This window comes from Ylistrum balloti, unplaced genomic scaffold (assembly GCF_031769215.1).
Source record: "Ylistrum balloti isolate Yb309-2 unplaced genomic scaffold, AGI_CSIRO_Ybal_v1 Utg370104, whole genome shotgun sequence".
Taxonomy (NCBI): domain Eukaryota; kingdom Metazoa; phylum Mollusca; class Bivalvia; order Pectinida; family Pectinidae; genus Ylistrum; species Ylistrum balloti.
This window is the reverse complement of record NW_026782129.1, coordinates 855,141-877,166: the sequence shown is the minus strand read 5'-3', so window position 1 is coordinate 877,166 and position 22,026 is coordinate 855,141. Positions and strand designations below refer to the sequence as shown.

Below are 22,026 nucleotides of genomic sequence, written 5' to 3'. Positions count from 1 at the left end.
CCTAAACACTGTTTGTGGCGGTAGTGGAATGGGGATTGCATACAGTGGTCCAGTCGCCATGTCAGCAGCGTGGTTTCCACCAAAAGAACGTGCCACGGCCACATCTATTACCGTTATGTGTACATATTTTGGATATGGGATCGCCTACATTATCCGTACGTATTTAACCAATTCTATCTCATTGGTCTACAGCATATTTTGATTATCATATTTGATTAATTTTGAAAAGCTTCTTACGGCTGGTATATAATGTTGAAATATCTTTTTAAACAACACATTAAGGACTGGTTTAGTATTTTGATATATTTCCTGGTTGCTGTAGGTAAAATTACATCTATGTATCAGATATATCACTCCAGCTATTTGTGCTGAAATTATTTTGACTTAAAACATCACCTCAACCCACCAAAGTGTTTTAAATTATCACATCCATTGATATTTTGTAAGGTTTTATAGGTCTACTACTTGAATCAACACCAATATTAAGTGAAAATGTCACCTCTTACTGGAATATCAACCAAGCGTAAGTCATATATACTTTGTCATTTCTTTTGTTAAGTCAAAGACATCGTAAGGAAAGAAAGTTAACTCCAAATAACCAACAATTTCCTTCGTACACAACTATCTCCTAGGAACACTCAATGATTATTTTTTCTAAATACTAAACATTACATTCCGTTGATTAAACTGTACGTTTCGTTTCATGACCATGTAAATCAAAAACAGATAAAATCATTTGAGACTATTTGTCACTTTACGACAAAGCCCTTGAGGTCCGAAACTTATATCACTGCATTCATCCACCATTTGACATAGAATCTCAGGCACATATATGTATTTCTGGTTTGATGCTGTTATATTCGTCATAAATGTGTGTACTATATATATTGAAAATACTAATTTTGTTTTTCTTAATAGGGATTTTTTTCTTCGTAAAATATCATTTTTTCCACCAATGCTCAAATATTTTCATACTAAATACATTTTGAAGCTATGGACTGGTGAATGAACGTCTCGTGTACATTAAAATTGCAGTGAGCGCATTAACTATACCGATCACAATCTTAGTACCGCTACTTGATATACATGTGCAGTGTAAATAATAGAAAAACGAAGTAAATTGTGATAAATCATGATGGGTTATTATCTCGTAAACATCTGCATAGTTAACATATATACTGGTATATGTAGAAAAAAACACGACACAGATTTTCGTGATATCAGTGATGCATACGACAGTGAAATGAGAGATAAAACATATTTCAACTTTTAAAATTACAGTATTTCATTCCTTTCAATTCTATGGTATCTCGCGCGCAGGTGTTAACTTAATTCAGTCACTTTATTCTAAAAATAGAATAGTTCCAGAAAATGCCGTATTATACGTTTCAGTTCCAGACGACAAATCTCGTCTTATTCATTGTGGTAATAGCATCAGAATTGTGTCAAAACACAAGTAAATACACTGAATGTTTTACATATCGTATTCAGAGAGCGTTGTTTATTACATATTTTTTTATCAAACATTACTATTGAATTTGAGCAGACTTTCAATGAATTGTCCGGGATTCTAGGAGATAGGTGTCCGGATTGTCGGGGTCAGCTGTAGATCGACTCATAAATTATGATACATTTCAATGAGCTGATGAATAGTCAATCTACCAACAATGTTAACAAACGGATTTTATCGTAGTGTTATTTGTTACAAAGACATTGATGCACATCGGTAAAATAGAATATATTCATATTCATCAAATACATTTGATTGTTCAGGTCTGTAAATTAAAAAATCCTACGCGTTTGCAACTGTATTGTGTGAAACACGTATCATTCTTTTCACTAATTTAACATTAATATAGCTTTACAGACAGAATAATGTATTTCATATGTACAAAATTATTTTATTTATTTCAACAATACTTTAATCGTTTCAGATGTGGGGGACTAACAGTGTTTGACTATGATTCTTCCCTGTTTCAGAGTCGGGGATTTCACTTCTTCGCTAGCCAAGGCAACTTAGTTTCACGACACGAAGATGGGGATTTCAGTATTTATCGTGATAGTTTGAGTACCTTTGATTTCGAACGTTCCAGCAACACATCCTTCCTAAAGTGCTAAAGGTTATAAGATGAGAACAAAAGACTCTTTATACGTGTCAAAAGATAGGTTATGAGAAATAATCGCTTGTTTGATGTTTAATAGGGGGTGGAAACGTTATCTGAAAGTCTATCAACACATTGCGAACGTAATTGCATCTGTAAAAGTATTTCATATATCTCTGTATATTCATCATAGCTCCGTCATGCAAGAGATGCGAATTTAATGTACTGTGAATATAATGCCACTCAGGAAAAGTAACAAGTGTCACATTGTATGGCAGTTATACCGTTCATGCATGAACTTTTGTAAAGTATTTTTTTTCGATCTGAGACCTTTTTTGTTGTTCAGTTAACTAACACCAGATTACGAACAACACAATTAGGGTGCTTTTAAGTAAATCTAGATAAGATGTTTTCAAACATAATGTGCTTTGTGCGACTTACATATAGATATATATTTACTGATAAAAAATGAATGAATGTGTTCATGTCTTGATATGTCTGGTGTATTATCAAATTGTAAATCATTTAAACAACGAAATCAACTAAAGAATTTGAAACTGGAAAGTTATATCTATTAAATGAAAAGTACAATAATGATATACATGGTATCAAACTACAAGATTACCACGTTTATTATTTTCTACGAGAGCCAGCTAAAATCGTAAATACACCACAAAACATCCAATCCCAGATTTTTATTGATATTACCGTTTATCTTTATATTCAACGAAACGAAATTATGAACCAGAAATGGAATTACACGATCCATATGTATTCCCTTTTTTGCATGCTTCACACTTATATTGTTTTAACGAAATCTGTTTTCGTTATTTCAAAAAAACTATTACTCATTCCAAATGGTATTTCGTCTTATTGAAAAATAATTGGTGTTTACAAAAATCATTCCGAAATGCTATGTCGTTTTATGGCTAAATCAATACGACGGCAAGGTAGTAAAATATGTCTGGTATTAATCCAGTGGCAAACCTCTCACTTCAAATGTATCATTCAATATAGGGAAAAGTTTACAGCAAGCAGTGTTATATGATTTGTTTATTGATATTTATTTTTATGGGTTGTATGGCGTTTTGTTTTGTTTTGTTTTTTTTTTTTTTGTTTGTTTTTTTTTTTTTTTTTTGTTTTTTTTTCCATTAAAAGTCAATGCCCTATTATTAACAAATGTTCTATGTCTTATATATTTTGTGAATGTAGTAGACATATATAGGTGAAATGCCAGAAAGTTATTTCATTTCTATCGTGACCTTATTTACTTTGTTACAAAACGATTAGTGACGTAAACAAAATCGTTCAATGTATACATTTCAGATAAAACATACAGAATATAGTTGGAATAGTCATTACTCATGGTGTGTTTGCTATACTAGGCACAATCCAGAGGGGAGGCAGGGTAGACACATTGGTCTATTCGCATGCCCAAAACAATTTTTATGGAAGGATCGGAAGGGAACGCGAAGTATTGCTTGTGGAGTCAGAAACGAAGGTCCGCGAAAACGTCAGCATTATATTTTGCTAAAATATGGGACGAAAAAGGGCGTTCTGTAGCTATTTGTTTACATAAATGTGGTATAAGTCCGATAAAATTTGTTTAAACAGGATTTATTGTTATATTTTTTTCTATTGTTGGTTTTTATATTTAATTGAAATTCCAATACTAATTATGTTCATATATCTCTATTAATTTTCTCTATTTTGTAACATTTGTTTTTGTTTGTTGTTTTGTTATTTACGATGATTTACAATCAGATAACCAAGTTCTTCATTTCTGTGATATACTGTAATATTGATCTGTGTTTTCTCTAGCCAGAAGTATTGTAAATATGAACGGAACATTTATATTTTAATTGTACGACGCATTTAACAGATCAGCTTCGGTTATTTTCTGCCATATGCCTGACAACACACGATTTAGTCTGTCTAATGTCGCCGAGGGGTTGGGCTCCGGATACTAACGGCACTCCATAAAATCCTAAACATGATAAACTGGAGACACATCATATGACACTACAGAAAAAAGTAGCGCGGTTACGTTCTGCCGCTGTACATATGGCCAAAATACAGGACGAGATTATTCGGAGTGGAGGTACGTGATGACGTCAAGACAGCGCACACTGGCTTTCACTACAGTCGAAGCACCTTCCATGCTGTGTAATGCCACGCCTGATCATATTGCTTCCTGCGCCAAACTGATGACACTGAATTACACAAATGTCACTGTAACGTATCCCGGTAGACAGTACACCAAAACACGACCGTCACTGCGTACAAGTTCGGACTCATCTGTGAATAACACTTCAGATTAGTCCCTGCTGGTAAATCGCTGAAGTCTTCTGCGCCATGCTAAGCGTGCAACTCTGTGACTTGTGTTTAGAGTATGTCTGTTACACGAAAATCAAGATATTTAGAAAAGCCGTTAACTGTCAAACAAACTGCAATATGAATTCATCGTAGGGTGGGGAAGCAGGCAGGTTGTTTTCCAGAAATGGAAAATACACAATAGGGAAATCAAAATTCTTACGCTTATCAACCGGCTCTGTGGAATGCTACCCCTTTTTGTGTTGTTGTTATAAATTCGGGTAACCGCCTGATGTAGAGGAGTCCAGTTTTGATGGGTTTCACTATGTACATGGCCCATAGATTTGTTATTTAAAGACAAGACGTCATCAGTGTGCCTGAAAGTGAAGAAGGACATCGCAAGCTCTTTGGGTAATGTTTTGATAAAATCTTCGATTAAATTGGACCAAGTGGTGACAATCAATTTCATGTAACATTTTGTTCTACTGTCAATGTGAGGCATGTGGCATAAACATTTATTTTTGATCTCATCCAAGTCTAATGCAGTGTTGTAACTTAAGGAAATTCTAATACATAATCTTTTCGTATTACTTTATATTTTAATAAGGTATATATGTATATACACAGTAAAAAACAACTGAAAGGAAAATTGCAATTAACTAACAGACATCCCTGAATCTTGATAAAATATTTTGTAATTCTCAATTCTTTATAAACTAATTCAATGTTAGACTTCAATTATTTGATTATATCTACAACACAATTCATTGATTTAGCTATCATTAAAAATGATTTTTGACATATGTTGCTTTTTCTGAACTGCTATGAAGCAAATAGTCTCTTGACAGAAAACCTAAAATTATACAAAAAAGTTTGTACCAAATTTTGATACGGAAGTGTTGGATTTGACTATCATGCATAATATCAAACATGTTGTATTCGAAAATACACAGATAACAAGAAATTTTCACAGTGGTGTAGAGGTTCAACTTCAGTTTTTAGTTTCTCAGTCTGCATTTCTGAGACCAACAAACTGATATTTGCAACATATTTATGAATAACTAATGATCGGATATAAGCAAACTGCTGATAAATGCACTAAATATGTCTCAAAAGATACCACCTTATTTCAGATAATTAGAAAACACACTGATGTTTGCTGTATTTAGGTGTATATTAACGTTTACTTGAACAATACGTGATGCAACGTCGATCGGTGTACAACTATTAATGTGCACGGCATTTCCATATTTGCGGTAATATTATGAGGTAATCAACATGATATGGTTCAGCATATATACTCACGTCTCATTTGTTCTGGACAATCATGACTTTCGACAGAATAAACTGTTGTGGTTTCTGTTCTATCCTCTTTTCTCGAAAGGTTTCAATTTGGGTACACGCACATTCTTTGATACCGGAAGCGACATCTCATATTTACCGTTCTATAAATAAACACACGCGCTCCTAAAGTCCAACCAACACAAAGAGAGGAAAATCTTGATCACTCTTTGTCAAAATAAACAAACATTTTGGAATTGATCATCAGCAAACGAAAGATTGAGGTAAACCATTGAAAATTGGTATAAGTTTGGGTAAGTAACATCAATGCTTGGTGGTAGGTTTAATTATGATGTGTTGTCCAAGATTGTGTGTGTACATAATGCAACTTGTTGATATCATTATATTGCAAGTGATAGTGTGAAGCATCATAACCTTAGTATTGGAAATCATCTCAATATTGGTGGACAATGTTACAGGGTGAAAGGTCATGGTCAGTTTCAATGAAACTTCTGAGGTTGAACATGTAGATTTTTTCTTTTCTAGCCTTTTTTTGAAAGAATTATGCTCTTTGCTCCTTATTTTTTCTTCCTTTTCGACAACTCCTTGAGTTTTTACCTTACACATGTGGATCCGAACTACCGCCTGAGAATTTAGTCTGACCCCATTGTACTCAATTAAAAAAAATGTGTACATCTATATCCGAATTATTCGTCTACCCTCTACTCTTCTCAGGCATATCGCTTGATAAATTTGGTATGCTCTTACAACATTTTTAGTTCATGTTATCATGGACTAATATATTGAAACGTAATATTTTTCACATTATTGCCATGTTTTAGTGAAAATACAGTAATGTTTAATCTAGTTAGTATTGAGACAGTCATACACACATCTTGTAAACAAGTCTAGATCTAATGTCATTTAGATAACATATAAGGTGGTTGTGAAATTTGAGAGTATATCATTTTTTCCATTTCATTGAAGATTTATATGAACCATGGCACAAAATTGTCATTTTAGCTTATAGATTTTAGAAATATTGTTTTAACACGACACATTTCATTTAAAAAAACCAGTAGTGAAATATGCAATATAAAGTTATATGTATTAAATTCTAGGCGATAATATTTTTTTTTAAATGACGGCGTTACACTAACATTTTAACTGAAACCTTGCATTAATGTTAAGGAATTCAAAAACTTAGAATAATGATAATTCAACGTTATTTTAACAAAATTGAAATAATCCTTGGTGGGCAATCAGCCCAGGATAAACAGTATCTGACAAGAGAGGAAAACATTTTTCTAACAATCCATCACCACCAGAGTGAACATATACCATGTCCCGACGACCCATAATCACCAGAGTTGTCAAACAGTCTTTTTCAAGTAGTGGCGACATCTTTTTTAAGATAAGGAAAATTCAAAAGCCGTCAGAGATGAAAAACTTAATAGTTCGATCGTTTTGTTGTGTAAAGAAAATGCTACCACGGCATTAGACAAATATTTAACAGTATTATCTTAGTATTTGTTTTAGATATCAAAATATGATAATCGATGTGCTAGAGATAGTATTAGAGAGAAATTCTTAACTTTGAAATATAGAACTTTCATTTAAAGGGCATGGTTGATCAGAATGTCATTTTACAAGAGCTTATCAATTGAACCATACCATAATCATAATACATCGTAACTTAATGGTGAAATGTGATTTTGTAAAAGAAACTTCCCCACTACCACGCATTCAAATAACTAAATATACCATTCCAGTATTTCAAAACAGCACCACCGGCATTATCACATGAAATAACATTGTGTCCTACCTGATATAACAATCACTCCAGTTGTCAAGGATTGGACGAGACGAAACCCACCAGAACACATGATCTAAGTAGTTTTGCAGCATTCTTTGTTTACTTACACCATCTGGCTCATTCCGTGAGGGAGATGTACTTTAGCAATCAGATAAGCAAACGCAAAAGGATTTCAGGTATGTATATTTGTGTATCCTTGCAGTCTACTTTAAAACCCCTTTTAAGATGAGATTTGCAAGACTGTCGATTTTATTATGTAAGTTCTTTTACTTATAACATTGGACAGCCTTTCACTAACATATACAGCTAGCACCATGATGGCTGATGCGGTAATTCTCTCACCTGGTGGAAACCATTTGTCTGCTATAATTGGTGGCGCTACAAATGTTATTACTCCATTACACCCGTCTAGAAACTCTCTGATTGTAGTAAGTGTTTTCATGAAAAAACAATCATATTAGTATTCATAATTGCTGAACATGATGTTTGAGAATTGGATTGGACAACGATGAATTGAATCAATGTCAAGTTAGAATTACAAAACGTTAACAAGAACAAAACAACTGAAACATGATCAATAACACTTTCTCTCATTAAACAATAAGATAGATATACGTACATCATCGCCACGCCTTTGCCGTTACTTAGTGATCGTAAACCGTTACTTAATAACATAGTAGCATAACAGATAAGCATTGCTACTCGTAAACCTGAAACGAAATGTCACTTTCGGGGAAAATAAAGTTTACTAAAATTATCATTATCAACCGAGATGACGCCTTTACGAAAATTATTCCTGTTTCAAGTGAATGTTGTTTTAGTTTCAATGATAATAAAAATCTGTTTTAACAATAGCAGTTATCCTTTTCTCGATGAATCTAATCTCTGCTTTAATGTGGATTCAAATGATCATCACTTGGTGTGTAGCTTTCTTTGCATTCCTAAGATTTGAAGAACTCACATGCACAACTCATTAGCTTAGTCTATTTCACTTGCGAATCAGTGATATATGAGTAACCGCTGACAGTAACAACAATACATATAATGATTAGTATATACCCCCTTGGGTTAACGTGTAGTGGTGTTCTAGTCAGTCAACATTTACTCAGGACTCATGTGGCGAGAATATATATAATGGGATTTGTATTCCGTTGGATTAACGTAAGTAGTGACGTGCTAATCTGTTGATTTTTAGGGAATTATATGTCTTTGCATTCGTTTAGAGGAAGTTTATCTAAACGGTCTTATTGTAGCATTCCAAATGATAAAAAATATTACAGAACACATACTATAAAAACAGTAACTAGACAAGCCAGTTTCTGATAAGAATTTAAAATGAAATTATTTTATTTGACACTGAACTGTATCTTTTATTCGATCCTGGCCTTCAGTTCCAACACCTGTACCTCTAAGGATAACGGCATTATCTACATTCAATATAGAGATAGCATATCAAAATCTATATCATGATGTATGATAATGTCAGTATCCGGTTGGCGCTGTGGTCCTCGTATCTCATACACCTTTTGCCTATGTCCCAGGATGGGACAGTAAGTGGAACGTAAGGCCCAATTTATGTAACTCCCAACCATCCTTGATCCTGGACACTTGAATGAGCAAGCTATTTTGAAGATATTTTGACAGGCACCCGTTAACTGCTACACCTTGTTAACAGATACTATTTATTTATTTTGTCATTGTTTGCTATTTGGTGTGTAAATACGACATTGAAATTACATACAATAAACACTAACACACCATTGACATTTTAGACACCAAACATGTCTTTTAATTCAATAACATTATGCATAAGACATATGACACATGCATTCTCCATCAACATTACATTCACTGAACACATCTTATACCACACTATCATTATATATAATATATATTTGTTATACTCCATTAATAGTACATACACCAAACCTATCAAACATACAAAACAACACAAAATGGTGAAACACAACGTATGGCAGCCTATTCAAAATGGGGTCGTCTTATGGTCAATATCAAACTATCTAATGTCAAAGAGCACGCAAATATATTTTAAGACCGCATTATTTTATGTTAGGATCGACTTTTTTATTTGTTTTATTTGTTTTTCCTTTGTAAATGTAAAATAGAACATTAAATGGTATCCCATGATATACATTTAAACCATATGACAGGATATATGTTTATTTTTCATTTATGCTTCGCGTAAAAATATATAAATTATGTATTACCCGCCAAATAAATACGATATTAAACTGTAATGATAACTAGAAACGTAGTTAGATGTATATATGACATAGATATATCCAACTGAACGAGGTTCCCTTCAATTAACGCCTGATAATATCGCGCCGTACGCTCTGAAGAGTTTTCCATAAAAGAAATGGTATGTAAAAGGTTACTGTCATGAAAGAAATAAGAGCATATTATTTGAGCTAAAAGGGCACAGGAATCAGTATGGCTATCATTATCTTCGTAATGACAACGTTACACTTGACGAGATGATAATGCCATTTGTAATGGGCTACTTCACACAATTCAATTGCTTTCTATTGTTATTTGTTAGACACTGTAAATTGTTAGAATGTTATCGAATACGTGTTGAGATCAAAAGAGCATTAGTGAATTAAACAGACCACTTATTAATCCTTCCCTACATTTTCTTGAGTACAGGTTTCCATCATGATATTGTCGGCCTCGTTGCTACGACTGTCATCCTCATCCTTAGCCTCTTTATCAATATCTGTCCGAATGTAGGTCAACGGTAATAACAACAACGTCATAAAACCAAGCAAGGACGAAGCAAACATAGTCCACGTCAACCATCTGTAGTCTGCAGAAGAGAAACAACTCAGGTAATAAAAAATGTATTTGATGTTGATTTAGTTTGACGCCATTTTTGTTTGCAGACGTATGGATTTATTATTACTTTCACAGAAGAATAACCCTGAGAAAATTACTTTGATAAATAACAATCTAGTTTCCCTTAACGAAAATACAAATATGTCAATGTAATTTAAATTCCATAAGATGAAATGAAGGCAAAATATGAATAAAGGAAAGATGGCAATGGAGACTTATGAAAAAGTACCAAGAAAGGTAAGCGTTTTATTCAAAGCTGCCCTTCGACCTTATTCCATTTAGAGATTTGATTATTTTAAAATTTAGACTTTTATCATCACTGGCAAGTCATCAAAGAACGAAACCGCTGTATGATACAGTTTAATGCATGTACTTCTAAATTTACTTAAATGGAACAGATATTTTTTTCATTTCCGAAATTAATATTCGTAAAAGACTTACCAGATACAGGCATATACATGAGACCAAAAAAAATATTGGCAAAGACGACGACGACGAAGTTAGCCATTCCGTTAATGATTCCACCGGGTATAGGGAAGGACATTTCACAAATAACCTCATACCACAGAGGGAAGGAGGCATTCATCACAGCACCACTCACGATGGCAGATACATACAACTGCCCTAGAATCATAAATATGCAATATTTGATACATTGTATGCCATTTGCTGTTTTTCAGATAACGTTATTGTTTAAATTGGAAGCAAGGATATATCTGCGAACATTGAAGATATGACATCAAGTGAGATAAGCATACATGATTATACACAAGATCGGACAAAAAGTTATACATTTGTTTCGATATCTGTTTTACTCTTTCGTGATTTTGTATTTAGACTGATTATATCTACCTTACACATATGGATCCGAATGTAAACGTGGAATATTAGTAGAAAGTACATTAACTATGTTTTGAACAAAACTGTACAAACCAATGGCAGAATCGTGATTGGTTGTAGAGGTTTCCCTTATTTAGATGGTGATGGTGACAAATATGCATAATCATTGTTTCGCTCTCCTATATCAAACAGGTAGCCAAGTTACATTTATTAAGACTTAAACATACTGGAACTGGAGTTAATGTTTCAGGACGTATAAAAGTCGGATCAAAATGTGTTCATTTCAGTTCTATGTTTAATTCTACTCTATCTTTGTAAGATCAATATCGGTAGTTATCGCTAGTTAGTCCCTAACGTGATAAAGGAAGCTTTTCGATTCGTTGTTATCTCAAGTTTTGCATGAAAAACATTTAAAAGGATTAACTAGAATTTTTCAACTTTTTTAATTGCCAGGAAGGTTCTTAAAAATCAAACTTAATTTTAGAATTTTCAAATGACCATCAATCAAAGAAGAAAAATACTGAAAAGATATGTTGCCCCGAAATAATAATAAAACAAGACTGTTTCCTATTAACCCCATTCAGGAGCATGTTCTTGCTTTGCTTTTAAATTAGTTTCTAGAATATGACCTTTCAAGATCAAACCCATAGTTCATACCGACAGCAAACATTCAATTGATAAAATGTCTTACAGACTGTTGTGCTGGTAAATTTTATTAAAGCATTTACCTATATCCCTTGATATGAATAAAATCATAACGGGTCTATTTAATGAATATAGGTATATAAAATTGATGACAAGAAATAAAGTGCCTTGATGTTGAACTACAAAATAAGAGTTATTCGCATCTTATTCACATAAGACAGCTTTGCCACATGTACAGTGTAAGTGGGACAATGACATTGACAATATGCATAAAAATCTTACATTTAGAGTAAGGAAGCAATCCATTAGCAAGTAAAGCCGTCCACAGAGATGTTGCTATGATGAGTACAAACATAGCTAAAAGAACTGACTTGAGTCGCTTCATAAATTTATCAGAAAACCTACAACAAAACGGAATAATTACTAAATGTCGCTTCATTAATGCACGTTTTAAACCCCCACAATACAACGTAACGATCAGACAAGTATGAAATAACGCATTGTATCAGTTGATTGTGATAGATGGTAACTGCATTGATGAAACAAATATCGATCCTCGATATTGGAGGCTATATAGTAGCCGATGTTTATGAAATGTGTTGATAAGTATTCACTGGATATAACATTCAAATTAAAGATGATTTAATGTAGTGGTTGTACTTCTAACGAAACTAGTTTAATTACATAAGGAGATTTTGAACAAATCGGAGCTCGGTGAAAAGTTTTCATACAAGGCAAGGAATGTTTTGTTCTTTGTTCAACATAGTAGCTTCATTTATCGGTACTCCATCCGTAGTTTAACATTAAGAAATAATACAATGGCAAAGATGATATACAAAGCCTGGTATAGCAGTAAGCGGATCAATGATCTAAACATCGAAAAAAACACACACCGATGTAATTAACTTGGAACTGGCACTCTCGCACAGAAAAGAAAAACTTGCCTTGCTATGAAGAACCCAAGTACACTGCCTGTGATTATGGTATAAAATGCTATCCACCCAGCGCTCAACTGGAACAGAGAGCAGATGTATAAAATGCCGATATAGATAAAAAAAAAATTACTTACAGAAATCTTAGTTTTAGTATACGCAATATAGTGTTGAAAAACTTTTTCTTTGATTGATATCTCTATATCTTATCTTTTCAATGCATTTTCCTTGATATTTGCCACATTGATAGAAACATTTTGTAAGTTCTGTAACAAGAAAACATTTATCACATTAGGAAACGAACAGAACAAACCGAAAACAGTTGTTGGTGTTTGTGACTTAAATCTTTTATCCGTCCGGTTGTGTCACTTCCACGAAACCGTTATTACGTACAAATATAAAATCGTAGGGATACCGAAGTCCTCCCAAATTTGTGTTTTCAGAATTGTGATGTGTTTCGTGTGCGTATAACCTAGACTTCGGTCTCGGAACCGGTTTGATTTGAGATCTGTCCAAAAAGTTGGTTTTGGAGAAAATTTAGATTTCCGATCATCACATAAAAATCAAATCGGTTATATTGCTCAGGTTCTAACTTCAACCTGTCGAGGAAACTGGATCTAATATACTGCATTATACAATTTGTTTAGAGCAAACACATTTTGATGGAAGTAGTGGATGTCGTTGATGAAAAGAGATATACGAGATTTCGTTATCCAATATCGGACTGAATATAACAACGGTCTTATTTTACTCTGGACATCGTACAAAACTCTGCCACAGTTCGAAAATATGTAATTTAGATTAATTGGTTTTTAAATTAACAAACTGTTCTTTAAAGGGGTTATAACTAGTGTCGAATAATGTGTAGATAATATGTGCATTATCGGTTTTTAGTGTATAAGCATGTACAAAGCCAATGCAATTACCTGTGAAACGCCCAAAGGATCGTATATTATGTCTGTCACTTGAATAAAGGACGTGTAGATGCCCATTATTACACCCAAAACCACCACTACTAATAGCAGATGCTTGTTTCTACAATGTATGTTTCAGTATTAACAAAAATATTGTCTCAACAACGGAAATATTCATGTCAAAACGTACAGTAGAATTTGATTGTGATCAAAGTTTTGTAATCATCAATTTTGACCGAAATGGGTTTGCTATATATTTAGTAAGACTTTACACACTATATGTTAGCACGGTCTTCTTGCGCGTGTTTTGTTTCAATACGCGAAATATATCATAGAAATGCAATTGCAATAACTTCTTAAATACATCCGGATCTATAACACAAACAATCATGCAATATATATAAATCCAAACGACTTTGTTAAAAATCAACACAAAAATAAAAAAAGTAATATTCAGAACAATATGTCAGTTTTGGAAAAGTTCAAAAGTCATTTAATGAATAGCTACCTGACGAGTTTCCGGAAGGATTCCAGGTAGTTAAGACGTGACATACCAGAAGAGGTACTTGGAGCCGATGACGGTTTATCAGGGAAGTAAGCTACAGTCATAATGAACAACACTGCCGACACTCCACACTCTGAGGAAGTAATGCATACATGTATTATATAGTACTTCACACTACGAGGTAATGCACAGTATATTACATTCAGAACACTCTGAACACTGTTGGACCATATAATAGTTTTGACACTCCACACATTATGAAGTAATACATATTTTATTGTGCCACACAGTAATGCCCACTAATAACACTAATACCATATCTGTCGAATACTATACAGAATGATACACTGACAACACAGCACACATTACATGTATACCAGTCCGTCTCGGGATGGTAACTTATATTGCATAGATGTTCTGATAGTATAAACAATTAGAAAACTTTAAGTTTTAATGACAACACAGTTGCCTTCATACGAAAGACAAACATAACTGTGTGACTTATGCATAATAAAAAATCTGTTTCTTGAAGGTATTGAAGGATTTGTCAAAAATACTCTTATCTGTGTAAACCCTCAATTTAAGTTAATGGGAGATATCTATATTTGTGAACTGAAACAAAAGATAGCATTTAAAGCCGACCAGTCATCATTACCATGGCTATTTTATGTGATTTCAAAGGTAGAAAGAAATATTTCATCGTAAGAAAGCCATTTTTCATTTTTGTAACAAAGATTAATATTCTTTACCAGGTTATTCATTTTTTTATCATTATTTTGGGCGGGGTGATGGGGTCGGTACTTTCATATAAGTGTAGTTTTAATGAGCTAACTTACAGCGAGTGTTGGCGTTACATTGATTAAAACATGTTTTTTCGGACGACAAACATTCTCTTATATATTCTAAACCCTATCAACACCCATTGAATCGTATAGATAAATTTCTCTCAGCTTGTTCTAAAACACATTATTGACTGGTATCATTATTTATGTACAACACTACATTATATAGGAATAAAAATATTGTCGTCCATAAATGTAGATATGTGTGTGTATATGTATGTGTTCAGCTGTTCGTCACTCAGCATATAAAATCAAGTATGTTGGATGTTATGCTGATTTTTATTCGAAAGAAGTCGGGGTTCTTGTCAAATATGTTTAAATGCAAAATTGAAACAGAAATGGCAGGTTATCAATGTAAATAATTCAAAATTATGTGACGTTTACTCTTTTGGTGGTAAGCATTTTTTCTTCATATAGTTTTAGGCTTTCGGATTATGATTTACGTTAAAGGCAATTATTTACAAGGGAGACTTTATAAGCGTCGATTGCCATGCAGATATATTTAGTTGCCTCCAGTGTTCTGCGTCTATACTTAGGCCAGTTAGATACTTTTCTTGGCTTCATGAGTTCTATATTTAGTATTTTAGATCTGAGTATCAATAGCTTTCATTTAGTTTTATGATTATTCTACTAATGTTTATAATCTTTTGTCAAAGTATTTAGGTTAAAACGAAATCAACGTGTACTTACGAACATAGAGATAGGTCATCACTTCATCCAACATTTCCTCGCCATTGATAACTAACACAGAGATGGACAGAGAATGTATATACACACATATACTCAACAAAAAAAGAAAGAATTTCATAAATATTCAAACTGACAACTGTTCCTTAGATCGTTAGGACTTAGAAATCACCGAATCTTGCTATCTATCAACTTTATCATTATGACCCGGCTGTCACAAGTACAGAGAGAAAAGGCTGTAGGCATGATTCAGGCTGGGGAGTCTCGCCGTCGAGTTGCACGGCATTTTGGTTGCAGTGTTAAGACAATTTGACAGTTGGTTAGTCGTTTAAACCAAACTGGGTAAAACGACCGCCAGGGATGACCGTCGTATACGATTGATACACTTGCGCAATCGATTCGTAACCGCAGTAGAGACTACGAGGACATTGTTTGGGCGTCGTGTGTCTCTCCAAACAGTCCGCAACAGGTTGAGGGCCTACCAATTGAAAGCGCGGCGTCCCTACACTGGACCCACCGTAATAATCGGCGTAACTGAACCCGTGTTCACCGTCGTTGGGCCTTACGACAATGGAAAAATTTTCTGTTTTCAGATGAGTCCATGTTTTGTCTGCAACACGGTGACGGAATGCGCAGAGTGTGGAGGCGACGAGGGGAGCGTTTTGCGAACTGCTGCGTCACAGAACGGGACCGCTTTGGCGGCGGAAGTGTAATGGTTTGGGGTGGTATTTGTGGGGGGACTCGTACCAGGCTTGTTGTGTTAAATGGCAATTTAACCAGCATTCGATATCGGGACGAAATTATAAGACCAGTGGTTCTGCCATTCTTAAGACGCCATGGCGTTGGTGCCATTTTTCCACAGGATAACGCACCAGCGCACACCAGTCGCGTCAGCAGAACTTTCTTGCAGCAGAATAACGTACAGGTGTTAGATTGGCCATCTAAATCACCTGATTTGTCACCGATTGAGCATGTCTGGGACGTTCTTGGGCGACGCGTGAGAGAACGTCAAAATCAGCCGTCAAACTTGCAGGAGCTGGCCCAAGCCTTGATCGCTGAATGGGACAACATCTATCATCGAATTATCCGCCGGTTTACGAGTTCCATGCGACGACGCTGCAATGCTGTTTACTTCGCAAACGGTGGCCATACCCGTTACTAATGGTGTTACTTTGAAATTGACCCCAACGTCCTTTACAGTCGAATAAAATCAACTGAACGCAAAGTTTTATGATGAACCATGACTGCAGTTTTATCATATTGATCAATTACTTTATTCATACATGATTGGTAAGGATTTATGAAGGGGTTCATTAATTAATCACAGAATAAATTAGTGTTACCTTTCTTTTTTTGTTTAGTATATCTATTGATAACAAAATAGTCATATGTTGTATAGAAAGAAATATGTAACTTATGTTGTGTTTGATTTAAGATGCACTAAAGAAGGTGCATCAATAACACTTAAAACATTGTCTCTAACGAGCAATGTCACCAATAACACTTAAAACATTGTCTCTAACGAGCAATGTCACCTGTGATTGATTTATATTTAATTAACGGTCTGTACGATGTTTAAAAGATTTACACATTTTAAATAAAAGAAAACAAGGAAACAAACCTCTCGTCGAGTTTGCAGTTACGGTTGAGTTATGCAGAATACTGAAACATAACATACATAAATTATTATTTAATTTAGAAGGATAATAACTGAAAGTCATCTAAATTTTATTTCATTTCTAAAAATAAATTGATGAAAGTTTAACTAATGTTGATAAAGCATGAGATCAGAAAAATATATTAAATTCTTCAAAATTTGTTGAACATAATACAAAATAATTGACTTTACCTATCGTGGGTGAAAATTGGTTTCTCCACTACCTTTGGCCCTGAAAAAGATCCAGAACTCTAATTAAGTTAGCACGGTCAACGTTGAAATGATTACCAGTTTTACAGGTCACTTGCATTTTATACCTTTGGGTACCGGTATTCGTTTGTTAGCAAGCCAATCGGCTATTTGTTTCTGTCTCAACACAAACGGTTCTTGACAGTTTGTGTTCAACAACAATCATACCTACATGGTGGTTATTGAACCAATACTTAAAAACATTAAAAATCATAAACTTTATTTGTTTTACAACAGGTGCGAAGCAAGTTTTTCCAACTTATATAAATCACTCTTGTTTGCTCGGATGGAAGCGCGCGAGGGGTCTTAGGGTGGGAGGAAACCGGAGTACCCGGGAAAAACCCACGTGGTGGGGTAGGTGGCCCATATCTTTTCACATCCATTGCGGGAATCGAACCCCGGACGGCTAGGTGAAAGGCGAGTGCGTTACCACTATGCCACCCGACCACTCAAAATATATGTGTACATGCACACTCGTTTCTACAAGGATGGTATGACCTTATGTCTATCAAATCTGATGGGTATATGATTCCCAGTGATTTCTTTGCCATTCCGAAAACTGAAGTGAATATTGCGCCAACGATTCACGAATATTTAGTGCTAGAACGCCGCAGATTCGCATCCGATTGGTTATTTATTGTGTGTTTCTGCACTCAGAATATTTTACTCTGTGATGTTTCTTACTTATCCAGTAAGATATATACAGTGCAAATACTCAGAGCGAACGTAATGGTTAATGTAATGTACAAACACGGAATCATTGACTTCTGCAAACCACACCCTCCCTAAACCGGCCAAATAATGATGTTTCATAAATGGTCGGTTTGGGGAAGTTCTGCTATTGTTTCTATCAAGATATCAATCTGTTGATAAAAGACAAAATCCCTCGAGAATTTTGACACAAAGCAACATTATGTAGAAAATCGCGAAAAACGTATCCATCATTATAAAACATCTTTAGAATAAGTGATCAACGTAGTTTTCAAGCATATTTGGTCAGCGTGCATCTTCTGGGGATTTACACTATCGGCTAGACAAAAAAGGAAACGATTAACCTCTTTAAACCTGTCAGTATAGATCCTCCAAAAACTCGCTATTTTATGAAGGTTGAGTTTGTAAAAAAAAGAAGGAAGTGGATGCTATGAACATCAGCAATATTTTACACCAGAAGTCTGTTCAGACTAGCATTCCACAATACTTTCCAAGTAGAAACAACCTGTAATTTCCCACAGCTACTCCAGGCCCATTGCATACAAACTTTTCAACTACCAACTAACGCTGCAGCAACTGAATGCAGATGACCTTAGAACCGTCAGCTTGTTCTTGTGCTACCTCTACTTGTAACTATGGTCCAACTGGGCAGATCGTAACTGGTGATTTAAGCATTAAAGCAACGAGGGCCCTGAATGTGAATTCCAATATACTTATGTGTTCTGTTGAAAACTATGTCATGGATAGGTGAAACAAGAACATTCTGCGTTGGATCCACAAGAGTGGGATAAGTCCATTCGGTCCATCATGCGAAAAAGAATTTGCAGCTTGAAATCGAAAAGGAAAACAAAACACAGATCAGTTTTCCTCTACCTTGAAGTTCAATCCACTCTTTAAGATTTAAATGACAGGTATAATATTGTACTTGCAGATACGGCCTCCAATAACTTGATCCTCGTCTGCATACATTTCCTGTATACAAAAAGAATTAGGCTTTCTTGACAAAGAAGGAAATCCAACCTATGAATTATGCAATTTTTCAAAAAAGCTAATCATGCTTCGGTATTACAATTATTTAGATTGCCAATTAATGATAAGGTTACAGACCTGTCCTGTTTATACTGGATCCCTAAACTTCAAAAGAATCCATATAATATATATCCATATGGTTGACAACTTCTTCGTCGAGTTTGGTGATGATTCATTCTCCCTATTGTGGATTTTCAATATCAATTTCAATGCATATACAACCTATGAAATTAACATGTCACAGATGATTCGATACAAGGGCCTGTTCTCATTATCACGATGTTCGTGCAACTGACTGACAAACTCGTCACACAGGGGTTCAATGCATGATTATGATTATGCTCGTTAGTTTGCCTGTTGGCTTTGTTGTTGTATACCTTGTTCTCAACTGAGAACTTTACATTACTTACTTGCTTACTTGGATCGAGCAAGGTTTACATGTCATCAATGAAGCAGGAGACGCTTACTCTTCCGAAACACCTGGTCTTATTCTCCTTGTACTTTTTGATGAGTCTCCGTGTAAATTTTTCTGTAGTTCATATTTTGCCATAGTTTTTTGTGCTGTGTTTTGGTACATATAACTACGTTTATTTTTAGTTGGTTTACATTATATGATTGCAGTATAGCCTAAACCACTCTCGATAATGAAACTATCGATTTTATTGTAAGTTATTTTTCTTACCAATGATACTGGAGACCCCATCTCCAACATATGCCGCTAGTATCATGATAGCTAATGCGGTAATTCTCTCTCCTGGTGGAAACCACCTGTCTGCAATAATTGGCGGCGCTGCAAATGTTATTACTCCATTGCATCCTTTGAGAAACTCCCCGATGGTAATGAGCCTTTTAAAGAAAAAACATATTAGTATTAATAATGATGAAAATATATCGATTGAGAATTAAATTGATGGAGAATAATGATCTCAAAAAGTTAGCAAGAGTACATGAAACATGATTGTTGAACCGATATCGATAAAAATTATATCATGAATAAAAATGTAATCAATAAAAATGATAAATATACTGACACCAACGCAATGCTCTTGTCTTTACTTAGCGACCGTAAACCGTTACTAAATAGCGCAGTAGCAGAATACATCAGCATAGCAACCCGTAAACCTGAAGTGGAATTAAAAGAAAACAAAGAGTTACTAGTTACAAGAAAATAAACTACTTTGAATCTTAAATGCCATTCATGCTAACGGAGTTTTAGATATTTTAGATAGCGAAACCTGAGTGTTATGTTGTTAATGCTAAAAGATGTGTGCAACGTATGTGCTAACATTAAAATACTTAAAAGTTTTGAAGACACCTTGCTAAGAACTAATCATTTTAATGACCAATGATTTCGTTCGATAAAGACCAATGAACTCGCGCGAACGGTTGCACGTTTGTCCGAATGGGAATTAATACATACCATTCCATGATGATAACAAAATATTCCTACTATGTTTAACGCTTTCTTCAATGGCATGCAATAATATCGTAGGATAAAACGGCTATGACAGGTAAGGTACATTTACATTTTTTGATAATCAATTCTATATGGGTTCAATATTCACTAAATGTCTAACTTAATTCGTTATTTCTTAAGTATAACAGATACGGTGCATTCAAACTTATCAATTTTAAACAATCCTTTATTGGTCAATAAGTAGTACTTATAAGTCCCTTACGTACCTGCTTTGTCCAATACGTATGATCCGATGCATATGTAAACCATGCTTCCCGCTCGACACATGTTGAGAATAAAAACTATGGTGGTGTCTTCCCAGTCAAATGCTCTTTTGACTGACTGGGCTATTGGTCCCCAGGTATTTATGCTGAAACACTGCTGGAGAAAATGAAGAAAAGACAACAAAAGTATCCACCAGCGTGCACGGTAGATCCGGCTGGACGCCCCAAGTAACTGGTTCTCCTCGTCGACATTTGTCTCCATATCCAATTATGTTCATCTGAAGTCGCTGGACGAAAAGTTAAAGTTTTGACTGAAAGTTATCCCTAGTGCCATAGTGAAGTGTTAAATAATTCCATTTTCTCTCAACGCTGAATTTGCTTTACACTGAAGACGAAACAGCTGTGTGATGCATATTAATTCATCATTTGATGTTTGTATCTAATTCTAAATTTGTATTAACAGATGCTATAAAAGTATGCGTTTTTTAAACAGTAACCTGCATACCACATTTTAATCCATCTAGACGTTGACAGCATATACACATGAAATCAAAGGCACGACAGACTCTTCTACACCCGCTGAACATATGATAAAGACTCTATTGTATGTCGGAGAAAGTACATTTTGATCGTGTTAAGAAAAAGTAGTCAAGAGGGGTTTGATGGGTGTGTTTTTTCTATCTGAGCAATTTATAGGCAATATCCGTCGTGTACCAGACCAGACAATAATAAATTATTCATACATTTTACGAGCTTACTATCATCAGAGAGTAAAAGAACAGTTATTTAAGTATCTCTTATCATATCGTCCAAAATGTATACGTGTATCTGATTCAGCGTACCCATTTGATTGAAAAGAGTAGTAAGCTTGCTAATTCATGTATGACCACAGGATATATACATGTCTATCATACGCGCATCTCTGTTTGTCGGTAAACTATAAGAAGTTGTTCACATGAATTTG

General features: G+C 34.6%; 1 protein-coding gene across 1 annotated transcript; it reads right to left on the bottom strand.

Annotated features, from left to right (window-relative positions):
* Positions 1-10,151: 10,151 nt before the first annotated feature.
* On the bottom strand, positions 10,152-21,324 carry LOC132550131 (solute carrier family 49 member 4-like). The gene is made up of 12 exons (XM_060214147.1): positions 21,066-21,324; positions 20,410-20,504; positions 20,065-20,248; positions 17,586-17,625; positions 17,358-17,398; positions 15,740-15,790; positions 14,211-14,340; positions 13,715-13,823; positions 12,801-12,868; positions 12,139-12,257; positions 10,813-10,995; positions 10,152-10,342 (listed from the first exon to the last, which is right to left on the bottom strand). The coding sequence occupies exons 1-12, from the start codon at positions 21,322-21,324 to the stop codon at positions 10,152-10,154; spliced, it is 1,470 nt and encodes a 489-aa protein (XP_060070130.1).
* Between the last annotated feature and the right edge of the window lie 702 nt (positions 21,325-22,026).